This window comes from Alexandromys fortis, unplaced genomic scaffold (assembly GCF_014885135.2).
Source record: "Alexandromys fortis isolate MF-2015 unplaced genomic scaffold, M_Fortis_MF-2015_v1.1 scaffold_293, whole genome shotgun sequence".
NCBI lineage: Eukaryota > Metazoa > Chordata > Mammalia > Rodentia > Cricetidae > Alexandromys > Alexandromys fortis.
The window spans coordinates 722,169-740,724 of NW_026068177.1; the positions used below are offsets into that span (position 1 = coordinate 722,169).

General features: G+C 51.7%; 2 protein-coding genes across 3 annotated transcripts in view; both read left to right on the forward strand.

Moving 5' to 3' along the window:
• The window catches only part of Sptbn4 (spectrin beta, non-erythrocytic 4), an 88,372-nt gene extending 85,465 nt beyond the window's left edge, over positions 1–2,907 (forward strand). Inside the window, exon 36 of the mRNA XM_050129032.1 lies at positions 1,572–2,907. Coding sequence (XP_049984989.1) covers positions 1,572–1,730 — 159 coding nt within the window. The 3' untranslated portion in view covers positions 1,731–2,907. The remainder of the gene's footprint in view (positions 1–1,571) is intronic.
• Positions 2,908–2,985: 78 nt separating this feature from the next.
• On the forward strand, positions 2,986–15,318 carry Shkbp1 (SH3KBP1 binding protein 1). Of its 2 annotated transcripts, none has more exons than XM_050129030.1 (18): positions 2,986–3,129; positions 3,375–3,428; positions 3,561–3,606; positions 3,700–3,773; positions 4,577–4,635; positions 4,866–4,946; positions 6,465–6,626; positions 7,249–7,339; positions 7,414–7,604; positions 8,423–8,538; positions 9,047–9,134; positions 9,224–9,340; positions 10,505–10,675; positions 12,508–12,663; positions 13,067–13,163; positions 14,318–14,496; positions 14,734–14,848; positions 14,928–15,318. In XM_050129030.1, the coding sequence occupies exons 1-18, from the start codon at positions 3,044–3,046 to the stop codon at positions 15,157–15,159; spliced, it is 2,115 nt and encodes a 704-aa protein (XP_049984987.1). In that variant the 5' UTR covers positions 2,986–3,043; the 3' UTR covers positions 15,160–15,318. The 2 variants fall into 2 exon arrangements, with proteins under 2 accessions (XP_049984987.1, XP_049984988.1); XM_050129031.1 differs by having other exon boundaries at positions 14,737–14,848.
• Positions 15,319–18,556: the final 3,238 nt, after the last annotated feature.

The following is an 18,556-nucleotide window of genomic DNA, read 5'->3' on the forward strand; positions in this document are numbered from 1 at the left end:
AAAAAAAAAAAAAGAAGAAAAGAAAAAGAAATACCTTCCTCCCTCCAAAAAGGGAGTGATCAAGGAGGTTGGGTGTGGTCATTTTCTGTAATCTCAGCATATGGGAGGTGGAAGCAAGAGGATCAGTCCTGGGCTACAGAGTGAGAATGAGGCCATCCTGGGCTAACCTATCTGAAAAAAGGGAAGATGTGTGATCCCCACAGAGATAACCAAAAAGGCAGAACTTCGAAGGCTTGTGACAGCCAACTGCAGGAGGACAGCTGAGCTGAGGTAGACGGTCTCAGAAAGGTTTCTAGGACTGGATACCCTCGGTATTGAGGATATCCAGGAGAGGATTCTATCCCGAGTGTTGTTGAGAGGAGAGTTGATGTGAAGTCACACACCCCATGGGACTAGAGAAGCAGTTCAGTGCTAAGAAAGCTGCTGTTCAAGCCTGAGGACATTATTTGGATTCCAGTATTCAAAGAAAGAAAGAAAAGAAAGAGCGAGCCAGGCATGGCTGCCCACGAACAACCCCATAATTGTAGGCAATTGCTGGAGACCCTGTTTGGAGGGAACTAGGCGGGAGGTAATAGAGCAGGACACTTGGATCCTCTCCTGGCCTCCACACATGTGCACAAGGCACGCCCCACCCCCAACACACATTCTTAAACATCACACAAATGAAAGAATGAAGATTTTTAAAGATCCTTTTAAACTTTTAAAAAACATTTATTTTTATCTGTATGCTTGCCTGCGTGTGTGTGTGTGTGTGTGTGTGTGTGTGTGCGCGCGTGGCTGCCTGATTCTCCACCACGGCTAGAAGAGGGTGGTGTATCCCCTGAAACAGATGCTCACGTGGGTGCTGAGAATGAAATTCTGGTCCCAGCCAGTATCTCAGCCAGTATTCTTACTCATGGAGCCATCTTTCAAGTTCCTAAATCTGGTTTCTATTTTTCTTTTTTGAACAGGGTTTCTCTATGTAGTCCTGGAACTTCCTATATAGATCAGGCTGACCTCAAACTCCCAGAAATCCTCCTACCTCTGCCTCCCAAGTACTGGGATTAAAGGGGTGCCCCACCATCTTGCTCTGTTACATTTTATTTTTGCGTGTGTGTTCACGAGTGTGTGTGCACACGTACTATGCCTTCTGTGGAGGTGTGCAGGTGGAGGCCTCCCTGAGTCCGTGCTCGCCTTCCGCTGTGCGGGTCCTGCTCATCATTCATCAGGCTCCAGTGTGCTGTTACCCACTGAGCTCTCTTTCTGAGAGCTCAAATAATTTATCTGAGAGCTTTTGTGAAAAGCAAAGTCAGTTGGTACATGGAGGCCAATTAGCACAGGGACTGGCAAAGGTCGAGGCTCTGCAAGTTTCTGCTCAATGCTTCCCTTCATTTAGGTTGTTCATCTGTGTGTGTGTGGGGGGGGTGTCTTACAGATGATGCTATTGCTTCTGTTTAAGCGAATACATCCACAGAAGGGCTTAGAGAAGAGTCCCCTTAGCCTCACTATCAGCATTACCCAGATAACAGAAGGGAGGGCAGTGTGGTTGAGATCCTCCCCCAGAGATGGACCTGTCCTGCTTCTTCCGCCAGGAGGAGATGAATGGCTGGCTGGAGGCTGTGGCTAACTCAGTGGCAGAACACGCCGAGATCGCCCGCTGGGGTCAGACACTACCTACCACATCATCCACAGATGAGGGCAACCCCAAACGTGAGGGTGCGGAGCGGAGGGCCAGCGGGCGCCGGAAGTGACTCCAGGTACCCTCCCCACTTGGAGTCTGACAAGTCTCCTTGCCCCTCCTCTCCGCACTGTGGACACAAAGACACCTTTTCATCCGCAAGGGCAGGAATGACTGCGGATGCGTCACGGTGGACCCTGGAATGGAAGGGACTTCTCCTGCACTCCAAGAAATGGTGGTGGGGGATTGTTGTCCCTATAGCCATATCTCGGTCCCTTCCCGCTCGCCAACCCCACCCCAGGTGCTGGGGCTCCATTCTTTTTATGCAATAACTGAGCTTGGTGGGGACTGGCCAGGAGCCAGTTGAGCCAAGCCCCCTGCCCCATCGTCAGATCCTGCCCCAAGAAGCTGGAGTGGCGAGGGATCTGGGAGGTGGTGGTGTTCGTTGGCCTCCTCTCCGCCCTAAGGATGGACACGGGGGCGCTGGTGAGGTCCCCTGGACCATCCAGGGTGCTAGGGGGTGGGGAGGGGACACTCCTCCCTGCCTTTACCTCACTTCCAATGCTGCCTTGATCTGTCTGGGAAGAGGGAGCGAAGGGGCCCTTAGCCCCTGCACTCCGCCATCTCAGAGCCATGCGGTTAATTCCTGACTTAGTTTATTTTTGCAAAAATGTAGACCTCTCCCTCCTTCCCCCGCCCCGCATCCGCGAAGGCTTTTAATAGGAGGGGAGTCAAAGTTCAAAATTGTCTTCCTCTCTCCTCCCCCATCCAGCTGTAAATGCCACTTCCCGACGGGAGGGGGGTTGGGAAGTCCTCCCCCCTGCATGCTTCTGGCTGGAGCACCTCCCTGGGAGTCGGGGGATCAGGGTTACAGGCAGCCCCAGTGGCTGCCCGAAGACGCCGCCAGGGCCGGGGGTGCGGGGCAGTGTGGCAGGCGCACACTGTATGTACCTATAATAAACCCTTTGGCTTTGACGGTCTACGGTGGTTTGTTTGCGTACCTGAGACAGGATTGGAGGGTGGGCTGATGGGACGCGGGTGCGAAGACCGTCTACCAGACTCTGGATGTACCTGCCCATTGGTGGCTCATTTCAAGATCTGCACACGTACTCCTCAACGGGTCGCCTAGATATTATGCCTAAATAAGGGAACCCTAGAAATAAGGGGAAGTTATTAAACTACCCCAAAGCAGCAGAGAGATGCGCCCCATCGAGGTCAGGAAAGACTGCCCGGCTTTAAAGAGTCAGAGAAACGTAATTGCGATGAGCGAACACTCTGTCCAATCGTCGGAGAATGCTGGAGTCTCTAGACCAATGAGCAAGCATCAGGGGCGGGGTCTGTGCGCACCCGGAAGTGGGTCCAGACCGGCAGGCTCGCCGGGGGGCCATGGCTGTTGCTACGACCGCAGCGGAGGGGGTCCCGAATCGGGGATCCCCTGGGGAAGTAATCAATCTGAACGTGGGGGGCAAGCGGTGAGTGTGGGAGATCCCCGAGGCCCCATCCTACGGGACGAAGGCGGGATACCCGCCTCTTCTATGGGTGGGGGTGGTAATCCCTGTCCATCAAGGGTTGCTCCGCCCCGTGCTGGAGGCTTGGCGCTTGGATAAAAAAAAAAAAATGCCAAAGGAGGGAAGTTTTCGTGCGTGGATCGCGTGGGAGAAGGCAGCGGTCCTTACCTCCCCGTCATCTGTTTCCTCTCCTTACCTCGCGGCCTCAGGTTTAGTACCTCTCGCCAGACGCTCACCTGGATCCCAGACTCCTTCTTCTCCAGGTGATTAGGAGAGCCCGTTTGGGGGCGAGGGTAGGAAGGGATGAAAGGAAAGGGTGTGGGAAGACTTATTTCCACCTTTACTCACCTCTGCAACTCGGCCCGTGACACCTCCTCGGCTTCCCCTTCCTGTAGTCTTTTGAGCGGACGCATCTCAACTCTGAAAGATGAGACCGGAGCTGTGAGTAGGGATAGATCAAAAGTGGGCTGGCCAGTGGGAGGAAGGACAGGACTTCCTACTCACTCCCGGTTGCCATGCCCTCCCCCCATACAGATCTTCATCGACAGGGACCCCACCGTCTTTGCCCCCATCCTCAACTTCCTGCGGACCAAAGAGTTAGACCCCAGGTTGGTATGGGTAAGGGAGTATGTTCCCCCATCAAGTAAGTCTCTCCTCCTTCTCCCCATGTGCTCCATTCAATTCAAATTATTCAGTCCTGATCACCCCCCTCCAAATATGTGCACACGTTTGTTCCCTAGATTTTTTTTTAAAAGTATTTTTGTTTGTTTGCTTTTCAAGACAGCGTTTCTCTGTAGCTTTAGAGCCTGTCCTAGAACTAGCTCTTGTAGCCCAGGCTGGCCTCGAACTCAAAGAGATCCACCTGCCTCTGCCTCCCAAGTGCTGGAATTAAAGACATGTGCCACCACTGCCCGGTTTAAGAAGTATTCTAAAAGTATTTTAGCCCTGGCTGCTAGAAATCTCAGTCCAGACCAGGCTAACTTTCCTCCCTTTCCTTCCTTCCTTCCTTCCTTCCTTCCTTCCTTCCTTCCTTCCTTCCTCCCTCCCTCCCTCCCTCCCTCCCTTCCTTCCTTCCCTCCTTCCCTCCTTCCCTCCTTCCCTCCTTCCTTTCTTCTTTCTTTCTGTCCTGGAACTCCCTCTGTAGACCAGGCTGGCCTCAAACTCCTTAGATATCCGCCTGCCTCTCCCTCCCAAATGCTGGGATTAAAAACATGCACCATCACCACCCGGCTAAACTTACTTTGATCCTCTTGCCTCTACTTCCTATGTTCCAGGGTGGCAAGTGTGCACCATCCTCAAATTCCCTAGAATCTTAAGCCTGTCAATACTAGCAGTTTCAAAAACCTTCTCAGAACATGCCACCCACCCCAAACACCCCAGACTTTTACCCCAATTCTCTTCTATTATCCAGGGGTATCCACGGGTCCAGCCTCCTCCATGAAGCCCAATTCTATGGGCTCACTCCACTGGGTAAGTGTTAAGTGCCCCCCTCAAGTCAGCATGCTCAGTTACTTCCTGAGCATTCTCTACCTTTTTGACTCGCCCAGTCAGAAAGATGGTTGGGTTAGAGCTCAGAGCACTGGTTTGGGCCTGGCTCTGAAGGAGTTGGTTGGCAGTTCTGTGGAAACCACATGGGGAGAGAGGGTCATGGGTCTGCCTTCCTATCCGTCAAGATCAAGTTTTGAGTCCTTCCCTTGCAGTTCGTCGTCTGCAGGTAAGGGAAGAATTGGATCGATCTTCCTGTGGAAATGTCCTCTTCAATGGTTATCTACCTCCTCCAGGTAGGCACTCCCCGTAGATGCAGGGGAGTGGGAGATTGGATTAGAGACTACATTTCCCATAAGACTACAGACCCTTAGGTACTTGTATTTGGAGCCTGGAGCTGTAATGGGAGTTGTAGTTCTTTATCAGATGGTTGGAAAGGAAATAGGAAACAGCATTTTCCATGAAGCATGCACTAGAGCCTGATGGGAGGTGTAGTCTGAGTTTTCTTAGGTTTTGTCCTGTTTTTCAGAAAAGAGAAACACAGAACAAAACAAACAAACAAACAAGCATTTAAAATATAAGCTTTAGCTACTAACTCTATCCCACAAATACAGTAGAAATGTGAAAATAAAGCCTGAACAGAACAGCTGGGCATGGCAGCACACGCCTTTAATCCCAGTACTGAGGCAGGGAATGTCTGTGAGCTGGAGAACAGCTTGGCTTACATATCCAGTTCCAGGATAGTCAGGGAGACACTGGGAGACCATGTTTCAAAACAAACACCACAACAAAAAGCCAGAACAATGTTCTTTCTCCCAAAAAAGGGGGTTGGTTCCCTTTATTAGGAGGGAAGAGAACCAAAATTTTAATTTATTCTATAATAATAATTATTAATAATAGTTGTTGTTGTTGTTATGAGCCTGTTTCAGTGAACCTGGCATTTACTGATTGGCTAAGCTTGCTTGTGCACAAAATGGGAGGATTTGCCTTGGTCTACCTTTCTAGCTCTCAGCTTGTAGCAAGTACTTTACCCAAGAGCCTTCTCTGTAGCACCTGCATTATATTCTTTATTTTATTATGTATTTACTATAGTACTGGATTTGGCACCCAGGGCTTTGTGCATGCCTAGCAGGTGCTGTAGCATGGAGCCACACCCCCAAACCTTGACTGGGGAATTCTAGGCGTGTGTTCTACTTCTGCCCACAGCCCTTCCGGGGTAAATTCTGGAAACATACTCTACTGCTGAGATACAACCCATCTCTATCTTTACTTTAAAAAGAAAATAGTTATTATATGATATGTATTTATTTATTGGGGCACTTGGGGGGGCATGTAAGGAGGTTAGAGGACAACTTGTCAGAATCATTTCTCTCTTCCCACCACACGGGTCCCAGGATCAAAGTCACGATTGTTAGTCTTGGTGACAAGCACCTTCACCTACTGAGACATCTCGCCACCCCTCTTCTGGTTTGTTTTCTTGTTGTTTGTTGAGATAGGGTCTCACTAGGTTGCCCAGCCTGACCTTGAACTTGTAATCCTCCAGCTCCAGATTTCCAAGTAGTTACAATTACAGACCTACCCACCAGGCCTGACTAAAGTTAGCAAATAGTGGACAGGTATCAGTGCCAGAGCAGCACCAAACTGGCTCTTTCTCTGTCATAGGCTTCTGGGTCATAGAATGTCATACCTGGTACCACGGTACACCTTCCCCAGGTCACTATGCCCCACACGGGGCATTCATGCCTGTTGCAGTTTCAGTGTTCACAGCCCGCCATGATTATAATTATGGTGACTGACCCTCTCCTGTACTACAGTATTTCCAGTGAAGCGGAGAAACCGGCACAGCCTGGTGGGACCCCAGCAAGTAGGGGGACGCCCAGCCCCTGTTCGACGGAGCAACACCATGCCCCCCAACTTGGGTAATGCAGGGCTGCTGGGCCGAATGCTGGATGAGAGAGCACCTCCATCCCCATCAGGTAAGCGTCTGTCTTTGTCTTTGGCACGTGTGTTGTGCGTGGTACTGAGCCTAGAACATACATTCTGGCACTGTCTAGCCTCCTCTTTTGTGTGTTTGTGTGTGTGTGTATGTTTTTTTTGGGGGGGGGGCAGGCTCTTACCCTGAGCCAGGCTGGAGCTCAAAGCAATCCAGTTCTCTTACCTCAGCCTCCTGAGTGCTAGAATTAGGAGTATGAACCATCACCTGGGCTCTTTGAGCCCTCATTTTAATCTGATTATTTATTTTTAATTGTCATTATTGTAGGCGTGTGTGAACTCATAACACAGTGCACTTGTGGAGGTCAGAGGCTACCACGTGTGTTGTGGGTATTGAACCTAGAATGTCCGGCTTGTTCCAGAGCTGCTTTTTTATATGCTGAATCCACTCCCTGGCCCCCAGCCTTTTCTTTACTTTCTGTTTTGAGACAGGGTCTCCCTAGGTTGCCTAGGCTGGCTTTGAATTTGTCTTCCTTCTGTCTCAACCACCAAAGTACCTGAGATTACAGGCCACACTACCAGATGCAGCTTAAATTATCGTCCTTTAGGAGGTCAGGGCCAGTGGGCCCCTGTGACCCTGTTTTGGTCTCCTCTCTTGTCCCCAAGGCCAACTGGAGGAACCAGGGATGGTGCGACTGGTCTGTGGCCACCACAACTGGATTGCTGTGGCCTACACGCACTTCCTGGTCTGTTACAGGTACTGAGGGTGGGGATGGGCTGTGGGAGAGGGCGGCTCTGAGGAGGGAGCTGATGATTCCTCCAATCTCGCAGGCTGAAGGAAGCCTCTGGCTGGCAGCTAGCATTTTCCAGCCCTCGCCTGGACTGGCCCATCGAGCGCTTGGCTCTCACGGCTCGGGTGCTCAGCGGTGCTCCGGGTGAGCATGACAAGATGGTGGCTGCAGCCACAGGCAGCGAGATCCTTCTGTGGGCTCTACAGGCACAAGGTGGTGGCTCTGAGATAGGTATGTTCCTTGGGCTTTTTAGACCCCTGTAGAATTCTGCAATCTGTTAAATAACCCAGCCCGTGAAACTGAATATCCATATGAGAAGCATAAGAATACTGTGCCCTACTCAGTCTCTTTACTCTGTAAGAGAATGTTCTAGACCCTCGGAGTCCTGCATTTTTTATTTGGCCTTAGACAAGGTTTTACCATGTAGCCCAAGCCTTGAATTCCAGGTCTTCTTGTCCTCAATGTCTGAATGCTGGACCACAGCAACACCAAGTGCCACCATGCCCAGTTAACACACTGATTATATTTTATTTTTGTATATATTTATTTATGTGTCTGGAGAGAGGGGAGCATGCGTGGAATTCTGGATCTAATCCCAGCACCATATAAACTGGTTGGGGAGTACACAGCTGTAATCTAGCACACAGAAGTTGGAGACTAGCCTGGGCTACATGAGACCCCAACTCAAAATAATAACAACAAAATTCAGGCCTTGGTTGTCATAGCCTTTGTCCCAACAGGAGAGTTTTTGGCCTTTTTGGAAACCTCAGCCTGTTAGAATTCTACTTGCCCTTAGAGTTCCACACTTATCAAAGTCTGCCTAATTCCTGGAATTCTCTTAGCTCGGGGATTCCATTTCCCAACACAACCCATGACCCTTGATGTTCTTGCTGCCGCACCCCACCCCTGCAGTGGGCGTCCAACCTCCCATTGAGCCCTCTTGCTGCTGCACCCCACCCCTGCAGTGGGCGTCCAACCTCCCATTGAGCCCTCTTGCTGCTGCACCCCACCCCTGCAGTGGGCGTCCAGCCTCTCCTTGCTGCCTACAGGTGTCTTCCACCTGGGTGTACCAGTGGAGGCCTTGTTCTTTGTTGGGAACCAGCTCATTGCCACAAGCCACACGGGGCGCATCGGGGTGTGGAATGCTGTCACAAAGCACTGGCAGGTGAGTTTGGCCAGCCTGGCGCACTCCTCCCAAGTGTCTGGACTGCGTAGGCCCAGGGATTCCTTCCTGCTTCACACCACCTGAAGAGAGAGCCAGACAACCCTACAGTGGGTGTGGAGTAAAAGTTCCTGGAACACGGGCCTGCTGGCGCTTGCCTTTAGTCCCAGCACTCGGGAGGCAGAGGCAGGTGGATCTCTGTGAGTTCAAGGTCAGATTAGTCTACAAAGCAAGTTTCTCAGGACAGCCAAAGGTAAACAGAGAAACCCTGTCTCAGGAAGAGAGAGAGAGAGAGATGTTACAGGAAGAGCTGTGATGTTACAGGGAGAACCGTGACCTTACAGGGAGAGCCGTGATGTTAGAGATAGACACAGATGGCAACTGGCAAGGCTGGAAGGGATAGGCTCAGGCCCAGGTGGTGTGGCCATGCTGGGCACACAAAAATGGTCACTGTAGGAGAAAGGCAAGGACGCCGGGAGGGTCCCACACTGCTGCCACTTTCCTGCCCCAGGTCCAGGAGGTCCAGCCTATCACCAGTTACGATGCAGCCGGCTCCTTCCTCCTCCTGGGCTGCAGCAACGGCTCCATCTATTACGTAGGTGAGCCACGTCCTTCCTCCTGCGGTGTGAGGGGTGGGCTGCAGCAGGCACCTCCAACACATCTGCCCCACCCCTGCCTGTCCACCTAGATGTGCAGAAATTCCCCCTGCGGATGAAGGACAATGACCTCCTTGTCAGTGAGCTCTACCGGGACCCGGCAGAGGATGGGGTCACCGCACTCAGCGTCTACCTCACCCCCAAAACCAGTAAGCTATGATGAAGCTCTGTCCCTGTTGTCACTGGTCAGCTCCAGACCTGGCCTGCAGCCGTGTCCCTGCCTGTGCAGCGTTGTCTCGTGGGGTTCCTCAGAAAGTTCCTTCAGCATGTGGTTTGGCTTTGTTTTGTTTAGCCACGTGCTCCATGACATGCCACTGTTAGTTGATTTTTGGGTCTTTCCCATCCCATTAGGACATGATATTTGTATAATTCATAAAACCAAGAGAATTGATACATACCAGATAGTAGATAAATCCAAGCTCAAGGATCCTTGATTATCACCCCCCCCCCATTTTGGGGGAAGACAGAATCTTTCTCTGTAGCCTAGGGTAGCATCTAACTCTAGAACACTTCACCCTTCTGCATGAGCCTCCTGAGTGCTGGGATCCCAGGCTAGCCCCTCGGTTCTTCTCCCCATCTCCTAGATTTAATATCCATCCTGTTCCTATATGGGAATCAAGTGCATGGCCTGTGGCCCCTGCACACACTGCTGACACTGTATTTTTTCTACCTGTGTTCTTTATGATGCTTTGTTTAGTTTCTGGGAATCTCTCCAACACTCAGGGAGGCAGAGGCAGCTTGGGGGGGGAGGGGGAATCTCTGTGAGTTTGTGAGTTCAAAGCCAGCCTGATTTACATATTGAATTCTAAGCCAACTAGGGCTACATAGTGAGACTGTCTCAAAAACATGAAAAAAGTTTTGAGGCTCTCAAAATGAAAAGTTGTTGGTGGAGTCCCTGAGACACCGGGAGCTGTGCTCTTCTCTTATTCTGTTTATATGTCATTCGGAAATTTATAAAAAGGTTTATTGCTTTATGTTTATGACTGTCTTGCTGCATGTATGCAAGTACATGATTGGTGCCCAAAGAGTACAAATAAGGGATCAGATGCCCCGGAATAGAAGTTCCAGGTGGCTGTGAGCTACCATGTGGGTCCTGGGAATTGAACCTGGGTCTTCTGGAAGAGCAGCAAACACTCTTATCACTTAGCCATCTCTCCACCCCCACCTGCGGTTTCTTAGTCTCATGGATATGTGTCTCTCTGTCTCTGTCTCTTTCCCCCATCTCTCCCCCCACTTCCTTCTCTCACCCTCTCGCCCTCTGCCCTGGTTCTGTTTTCCACGACAGACCTTCTTTGTTGTTGGCCTCTCCCTAGGCGACAGTGGGAACTGGATTGAGATTGCCTATGGCACCAGCTCAGGGGTCGTGCGGGTCATTGTGCAGCACCCCGAGACTGTGGGCTCGGGTCCCCAGCTCTTCCAGACCTTCAGTGTGCACCGCAGTCCTGTCACCAAGATCATGCTGTCAGAGAAGCACCTCATCTCAGGTGGGGGTCCCTGCCGCGGGGACGGGTGTGTGGAGAGACACCTCTCTCAGGCTGAAGATCACAGAGGTGGAGGGAGACTGCGACAGGCCAGTGGCTCGGGTCCGTAGGGTGAGGGAGCAGAGTCACTTCCAGTTTAAGGCCAGCCTGGTCTACAGAGTGAGTTCTAGAACAGTCAGGGCCACACAGAGAAACTGTCAAAACAACACAAAAACAAAAAAAGATTTCTAAAACTTACGTGTGTGTGTGTGTGTGTGTGTGTGTGTGTGTGTGTGAGAGAGAGAGAGAGAGAGAGAGAGAGAGAGAGAGAGAGAGGGCATGCAGGTGTCTACAGAGGGCAGAAGAGGATGTCACTGTCCCTGGAGAGGGGGTTACAGGTGGTTGTGAGCCACCCAACATGGGTGCTGGGAACTGAACTCAGTTCCTCTGCAAGAGTAGCACTCTGAACCACTCAACTCTCTCCAGCTCCCTTCACCTTGGGTTTTTGTTTTTATTTTTTATTTTATTTTATGTACATGTAGGTGTGTGTGAGGGTGTCGGATCCACAGACAGTTGAGAACCACCATGCAGATGCTGGGATTGAACCCAGGTCCTCTGGAAGAGCAGCCAGTGCTCTTAACCTCTGAGCCATCTCTCCAGTCCCTTATCTTGTTTTTTAAGACTCTTATGGCAGCCAGGCTGTGGTGGCACATGCACTTGGAGGCAGAAGCAGGCGGATCTCTGTGAGGTGGAAGCCAGCCCGCTGTACAGGACAGGCCCCCAAAGCCACACAGAGAAACCCTTCCTCAAAAAACCAAACAAAACAACAACAATAAAATAGGACCCTTATAGGATCTGGGGATTGCCCCTGTGCTAGGGTGACTGGCTGGGGAGTCCCTGGGACCTGCTCATTGCCACCTCCCCAGCGCAGGGATGACAAGCACCTCCACATTCAGGCCCGGATACTCGCATGGCAAACACTGTCAACTGAGCCAGCCCCTGGGGTTTTGACTGAGATAAGGTCTTGCTATATAGCCTAGGCTAGCCTGGAATTTAGGATCCTTTGGATCCAGCCTTCCAAACCCGGGGTTTCAGGAAAGCCCCAGGTTTTAGGCAGGGATTACCACACTTCTTTCTCAATTGTTTGAGGATCACTGAAGAACGCTGATTCAGGGCGAGCCTGTCAAGAGGCCAAGGGCCTTAGAGTGGAAATGAAGGGCCACAGGTGTAGATCATCAGGGACAAGCATTCCAGTCAGAGGGAACAGCCATTGCGAAAGAACCGGTGGGGAGAGTCGTAGGGGTTGATGCAGGGGGAGGGGCCTGGAGGGTCTCAGGGGTGGATGTCCTTGCTTTGTCTGGATGTGAGACGTAGCTGTCGGGATTAGGATCAGAAGCCTAGAAAAGAGATGAGGTGAAAGGGTCCCAGGTGGGGTCCGTAGCCAGGGTAACGTGGGGACAGATTCCGACCACTTCAGAGGCAGAGTCAACAGGACCTCTGGGCATCCAGAAGAGAGAATTTCTTTTCTTTTCTTTCTTTTTTTTCTTTCTTTCTTTTTTTTTTTTGGATTTTCAAGACAGGGTTTCTCTGTAGCTTTGGAGCCTGTCCTGGAACTAGCTCTTGTAGACCAGGCTGGCCTCGAACTCACAGAGATCCACCTGCCTCTGCCTCCCGAGTGCTGGGATTAAAGGCGTGCGCCACCACCGCCCAGCTTGAAGAGAGAGTTTCTTAAAGGGAAGTACTCACCACAGCTGGGCCCTCACACCTCCAAAAGGGGCTCCTGCTGGGGGCCCAGGAGGGTCGGACTGCAGGCACCAGGGTCAGGCCTGACGTTTGGCTTTCTCCCTGTTCTTTAGTCTGCGCTGACAACAACCATGTTCGAACTTGGTCTGTGACCCGCTTTCGAGGCATGATCTCCACCCAGCCCGGTTCCACTCCGCTAGCGTCCTTCAAGATCCTGGCGCTGGAATCGGCCGACGGGCACGGAGGCTGCAGTGCTGGCAATGATATTGGTGCCTGCTGGTTCCCTTGATCCTTTCCCGCAGACCTGCCTGAGCCGTGTGGGATCCCACTGGCCCCGTAGACCTCTCCTGCCCGTTTAGCTGCATTGTTGCCCTCCAACCCACTGACTTCTGCCCCTTGTTGACCTTTGCCTTGGCTTCCCCCTGAGCTGCTGATGACCTCTGTACCCCTAGCTAACCCCACTCTGTCGTTGGTTCCCACTGACCATCAGCAGACAGGCCCGAATGCTGTTGATCCTGGCCAGCCCCTAGTTTTGTCTGCCTCTGTCCAACTGCGGTAGCCTGGGAGCAGGATCTAGGTCTGGGTGTTGGCCAAGCAATGGGGACAGGTAGTGCTGTGGGCTGTGAAGGCCCTGTGGACCCTGTGGCCCTTACCTCACCCCTGCCCACACAGGTCCCTATGGTGAGCGGGATGACCAGCAGGTATTTATCCAAAAGGTGGTGCCAAATGCCAGCCAGCTCTTTGTGCGTCTCTCCTCCACTGGGCAGCGGTGAGTACTGTCCACCAATGAGGCAGGACCAGGGAGGAGGCTAGAAAGGGGTCCTGAAGGAGCAGAGGCTGCAGGGTGAATGGGCCTCTGGGTTGTGTGTGTGCGACTGACATTGGAGAACCCAGGTCACTGTGCTGGACCATAGACAACCCAAGCTATCAAGTAGGGTGGGATGGGCGCAGGGAGAGTGTCAGGGTGGGATGGGCGCAGGGAGAGTGTCAGGGTGGGATGGGGTACAGGGAGAGTGTCAGGGTGGGATGGGGTACAGGCAGAGTGTCAGGGTGGGATGGGGTACAGGGAGAGTGTCAGGGTGGGATGGGCGCAGGGAGAGTGTCAGGGTGGGATGGGGTGCAGGCAGAGTGTCAGGGTGGGATGGGGTGCAGGCCAGGGATGAGGAGTGGATGGGCACAAGGAGTCCGTAGCAGGTGACCTGAAAAGGAGGCCTGGGGGCGTTGCTTGGGGAGTGGCCTCTGCAGAGAAACCTGCAGCTATGTAGGAATGCAGACTGAGGACTGCATGGAAGAAAGGAGGACCAGGGCTGGGAAGAGCCACCCTGGCTAGTGGGCCTGGACCTTGTATAGGATAGCTGAGGCCTTTTTCTCAGTGCATGGCAGGCTATGCCTGTGTAAGGGACTGGACAAGAGGTCAAAAGGCAGGGATGACTTTGGGCCAAGTGCTTGGTAGGACACAGGATGAGACAGTGATCTGGGAGACACTGGGTGGCCCGTGGGAGGTGGCAGGTGCAACAGAGGAGACAAGCAGGGGATGTGGGAAGGGTACTGAGGCCCCCTGGGATACATAAACGTGGGTGGGGGCACACTATCTGAGATGCCAAACAAAGCCAGAACTAAGGGGCTGGGGATGCTGCCAGGTCAGTGGAGTCAGAAGCGTGCGCCTCGCATGCGTGAAGCTAGGGTTTGACCTCTGGTACTGAGTAAACAGGGCACGGTACATGCCTGTAACCCCAGCACCCAGGAGGTAGCAGCAAAAGGATCAGAAGTTCAAAGTCATCCTCAGCTACCCAGCGGGTTGCAGGCCAGCCTGGGCTACATGAGACCCTATCTCAAAACAAAATGAAGTGATGGGAACGGATAGGGATTGGGTGGACAGGGGAGGGACCAGGCTGATGACCCCTGACCCCTTGCATCCCACAGGGTGTGTTCCGTTTGCTCAGTGGATGGCTCGCCCACGACTGCCTTCACAGTGCTGGAGTGCGAGGGTTCCATACGGCTGGGCTCCAGGCCCCGGCGCTACCTGCTCACCGGCCAGGCCAACGGCAGCCTGGCCATGTGGGATCTGACTACTGCCATGGATGGCCTGGGCCAGACCCCTGGTACACCTTACCCCACTTCAACCCTCCCCATGGTTTCTCTTCCCAGGTCCCAGCCCCCTGGTCCCCTTGAGCCTTTCTTGCCCTCCAGCCCTTTCTTAGCATTGTTTCTCTACTTTCTCTCTGAGTCTCTGACCCCAGCCCATCCATTTCTACGCAGCTTCCCTCTCTCCTACCTCCAGCTGCTCTTGGTCTTTGTCCTCCATCTTACCCCTCACCCTGCTTCTTTGCCGCCCCCAGCAGGTGGCCTGACAGAAGAAGAGCTGATGGGCCAGTTGGAGCAGTGCGAACTGACCCCGTTGGCGGCCTCTCGGGGCGCTTTCCCTAGCCCCTCACCTAGGACCTCTCTTACCAGGTAGCTGTAGCGTCACTTCCCTCCATGCAGTGGAAACAGCACGGTGACACGGGGGACCCTGACTTTCTCTCCCTCTCAGTCTCCACTCAGCCTCCAGCAACATGTCCCTGTCAGGCCACAGAGGGAGCCCCAGCCCACCGCAGGCAGAGGTCCGGCGCCGCGGGGCCGGAAGCTTCGTGGATCGGTGTCAAGAGCTGGTGAGAGGTGCTCCGGAACCCCGACGCCCACCGACCCCAGCCCCTCGACCCTCCACAGGTCTTGGCACTCCACTGACGCCTCCCAAGAACACTCTTAACGAAACTTCCTTTTGAGCCTAACCACCACAGTGCCTTCATGTGGGCTGGCCCCAGGGAACTCGGCCTTCCTGCTGGAGCCAGGGCCAGGGCCAGGGCCTCCTTGGAGTCACTGAGGTCCCTTAGCCTTCCTTTCCTGAGAGCCAAAGTCACCTCCCTAATAAAGCTCTTACTGCCAGCACTGTTTGTATTCTTGTTTTTTTTTTCTTTTTGGGGGACGGCTCCCCAAGAAGAGATGGAAATGTAGGGACCCATCAAGTTCTAAGCTTTAAACTCGGAGATACTGCTATAGGTGTGATGGAGCACACCTCTAATCCCAGCACTGGAGATGCAGAGGCAGGAGGATCTCCCTGTAGGCGGAGTTTCTGTCTAGACCGCCAATCAGTTCTGTCCCACCAGACACTCCCAAATTCAAGTCTTTTAATGCCAGGTTTTATTAACTCCAATGGGAGGCCTTACCCTCTCTGAGGAGTGGATAGGGTTGTGGGGAGGAGTGGGGGAGAGAGCAGGAGGAAGGAAGGAAGAAGGAACTATGGTTGGTATAAAAAAATTTAAATAAAGCTGGGCGGTGGTGTCGCACACCTTTAATCCCAGCACTAAGGAGGCAGAAGCAGGTGGATCTCTGTGAGTTCGAGGCCAGCCTGGTTCCAGGACAGGCTCCAAAGCTACAGAGAAACCCTGTCTTGATAAACCAAAATAAATAAATAAAAAGACATTAATTATAAATGCTCCGCCAATAGCTTAGGCTTGTATCCAGCCAGCTCTTAGCAGCTTAGCCCATTTCTATTAATCTATGTGCTGCCCCGAGGCTTGTTTGCCACATCTGTGAACTTCCCATGTTGTTGCTGCCATGTCTGGCTCTCAGCTCCTCCAACTCTGCTCTCCTTCTTCCCAGCATTCTCTCTGTCCTGAAAATCCTGCCCAGCTATCAGCCAATCAGCTCTTAACAATGAAAGCAGCACATCCTCACAGTGTACAGGATTATCCCACGGCGGATCTCTGTGAGTGTGAGTCCAGACTGGTCTGCAGAGTGAATTTCAGGACAGCTAGGGCTATGTAGAGAGACCCTGCCAATAGATGAATGAATGAATGAATGAATGAATGAATGAGCAAAACAAAAATCAGAAACATCTGACTAACTTCTGGATTAAGCAAAGAAGAAAAGGCATTGGCTTCTCCCCGGCTTCAGACTTAGAATGGCTTTTCTACTTTACTTCTTGCCTGTTTCCATCTGGGATACTTTGTCTGCAGCCCAGACAATTCAATTCCAGAAGACTCCTCACTGTCCCTGTGTCCCTTCTGGCAGCCAAAACAAAACAAAACAAAACAAAACAAAACAAAAAAACCAAACCAAAACAATAACAACAACAACAACAAAAAAAAAAAAACACAGGACTGAGTTAATTGTGGTGACACATACCTGTAACACCAACACTCTGGAGGCTGAAACAGAAGCAGTGTTGGTTAATACTGCTACTTATCAGGATCTAGGATCCCCCAGAAGATAAAAGAAGATAAACCTCATGCTTGAGAGGAATTAACCAGTTTAGGTTGGTCTCTGTGCATTCCAAAGGATGGTGTAGGTTAGGTTCATTAAAGTGGGAAGACCCACCCTCCAACGTGGGCAGTGCCATCCTATGGAAAAGCCACCCTCAACTGGGTGACCCCTTCTCATGGGCTGCTAGCCCAGATTGCATGAACAGGAGAGTGAATTGAGCGCCTCTGTCCATTGCTTTCTGTCTCCTCATTGAGTATACAATGTATCTGTGACTTCCCTGCCACAATGGCCTGTATCCATGGCGTGAGTCAAAATAAATCCTCCTGTAAGTAACTTTTGCCAGGTCTTTTTCATACCAAGAGATAAGAAACTAACACACAAATTAGGAGTCCAATCTGGCCAGGTGGTAGTGACCCACACCTTTAATTGGGAGGGAGATGCAAGTGGATCTCTGAGTTCGAGGCCAGCCTGGTCTACATAGAGTATTCCAACTTGACCAGGACTACATATAGAGACCCTGAAAAAAAAAAAAAAAAAAAAACAAAAACAAAAAAAAAACAAGAAAGGCCAACCTTGGCTCCACAGAGAAACTTTGTTACAAAACAAACACAAACCACAGGACAGGTTTTCATGGGTTTGAATCAAGTCGGGAAGCCATTCCTGAATCAGTCACTGCAGTCAGTATGGTGAACGGGTAGAGTCCTGAGCTGGGCCTTGAGCCCTCAGGGGTTAGGAAGAGGGGTCAGTCCCAGGAGGTCAGAGTGAAAGACCGGTTACAAAGAGCACTGGTCTGGCATGGGGGTGCCTGCCATTAGGTCAGCACTCAGGAGGCAGAAGCAGGTAGATCCCTCTGAGTACAAGACCAGCCCACACTAGCCAAGGTTACACAGTGTGAGACCTGGTCTCAAAGCAAAAACAAAAACAAAAAAACCAAACAAACCAAACAACCAAACAAAAAGACTCAAAAAACAAACAGGGCTGAATGAAAGATTAGCAGATACAGAGAACCCAGGCTGCTGAGATGCCAAGGGAACAAGAGGGAATGTAACAAATTCCCAGAAACCCCCATCTGTCGTGGTGAGCCCAGTGCTCACGCCTAGAACCTAGCACTCCCGAGGCTAAGGCAGTTAGAGCAGAAGTTCAAGGTCATCCTCTGCCACCTGACTTTGAAGCCAGGTGGCATAGAGTTCTCTGGCTCGCAGCCCATCCGGGACACAAAGTTACGGTATAGAGTTTTCTGGATCGCAGCCCATCCGGGACACAGATGGGAGTGTGAAAAGGTGAATGACGCTCAAACCTGGGGGTCCATGGACCCCAAACTCTGGATTATTTGTCACATGCCAGTACAGTCCTGGGGAGTATGTGACGGTAGGGATTCTAAGGTGTTAGGAACTGGACTGTCAGGGAGCCTAAAATGTGAGGGTGTGCTGTAATGATCGGAGGTCTAGAACACCGAGGACGTTTTTGTCCATGCCAGAAAACACTTGTATATCTGGAATCCTCATGATTTTAGAAGAAACAGAGCATATTGTCAAATCAAAGTGTTTTTTCAATCGGAATGAAAGTGTTTGGAGGAGAGAACAATGTGGAGAATCTTCTAGAATGCTGTAGAGGGTTTTGAAGTGTTGAGATCCTACTAGGATCCGGAAAAAAAAACATAAATATGATATAAAAATAAGAAATGGGAACTGGAGACTTCAAATTCAGGGGGGGGAAGGGAAGCCAATACCATCCCTGCCATCCCCGGAAGTTGCAGTGGTGAGCCAGAGGCTGTTGCCTAGCAACGAGCATTGACGATGCCCTGGATCCTGGGCAGAAGGGAGAAATTTCGGCAGCGCCCCCAGCAAATGCTCCAGCCACAGGGTAGGATATGGGGAGGGGAGAGACAGGTGAGGGGCATGGTACCCCACAGGGCTG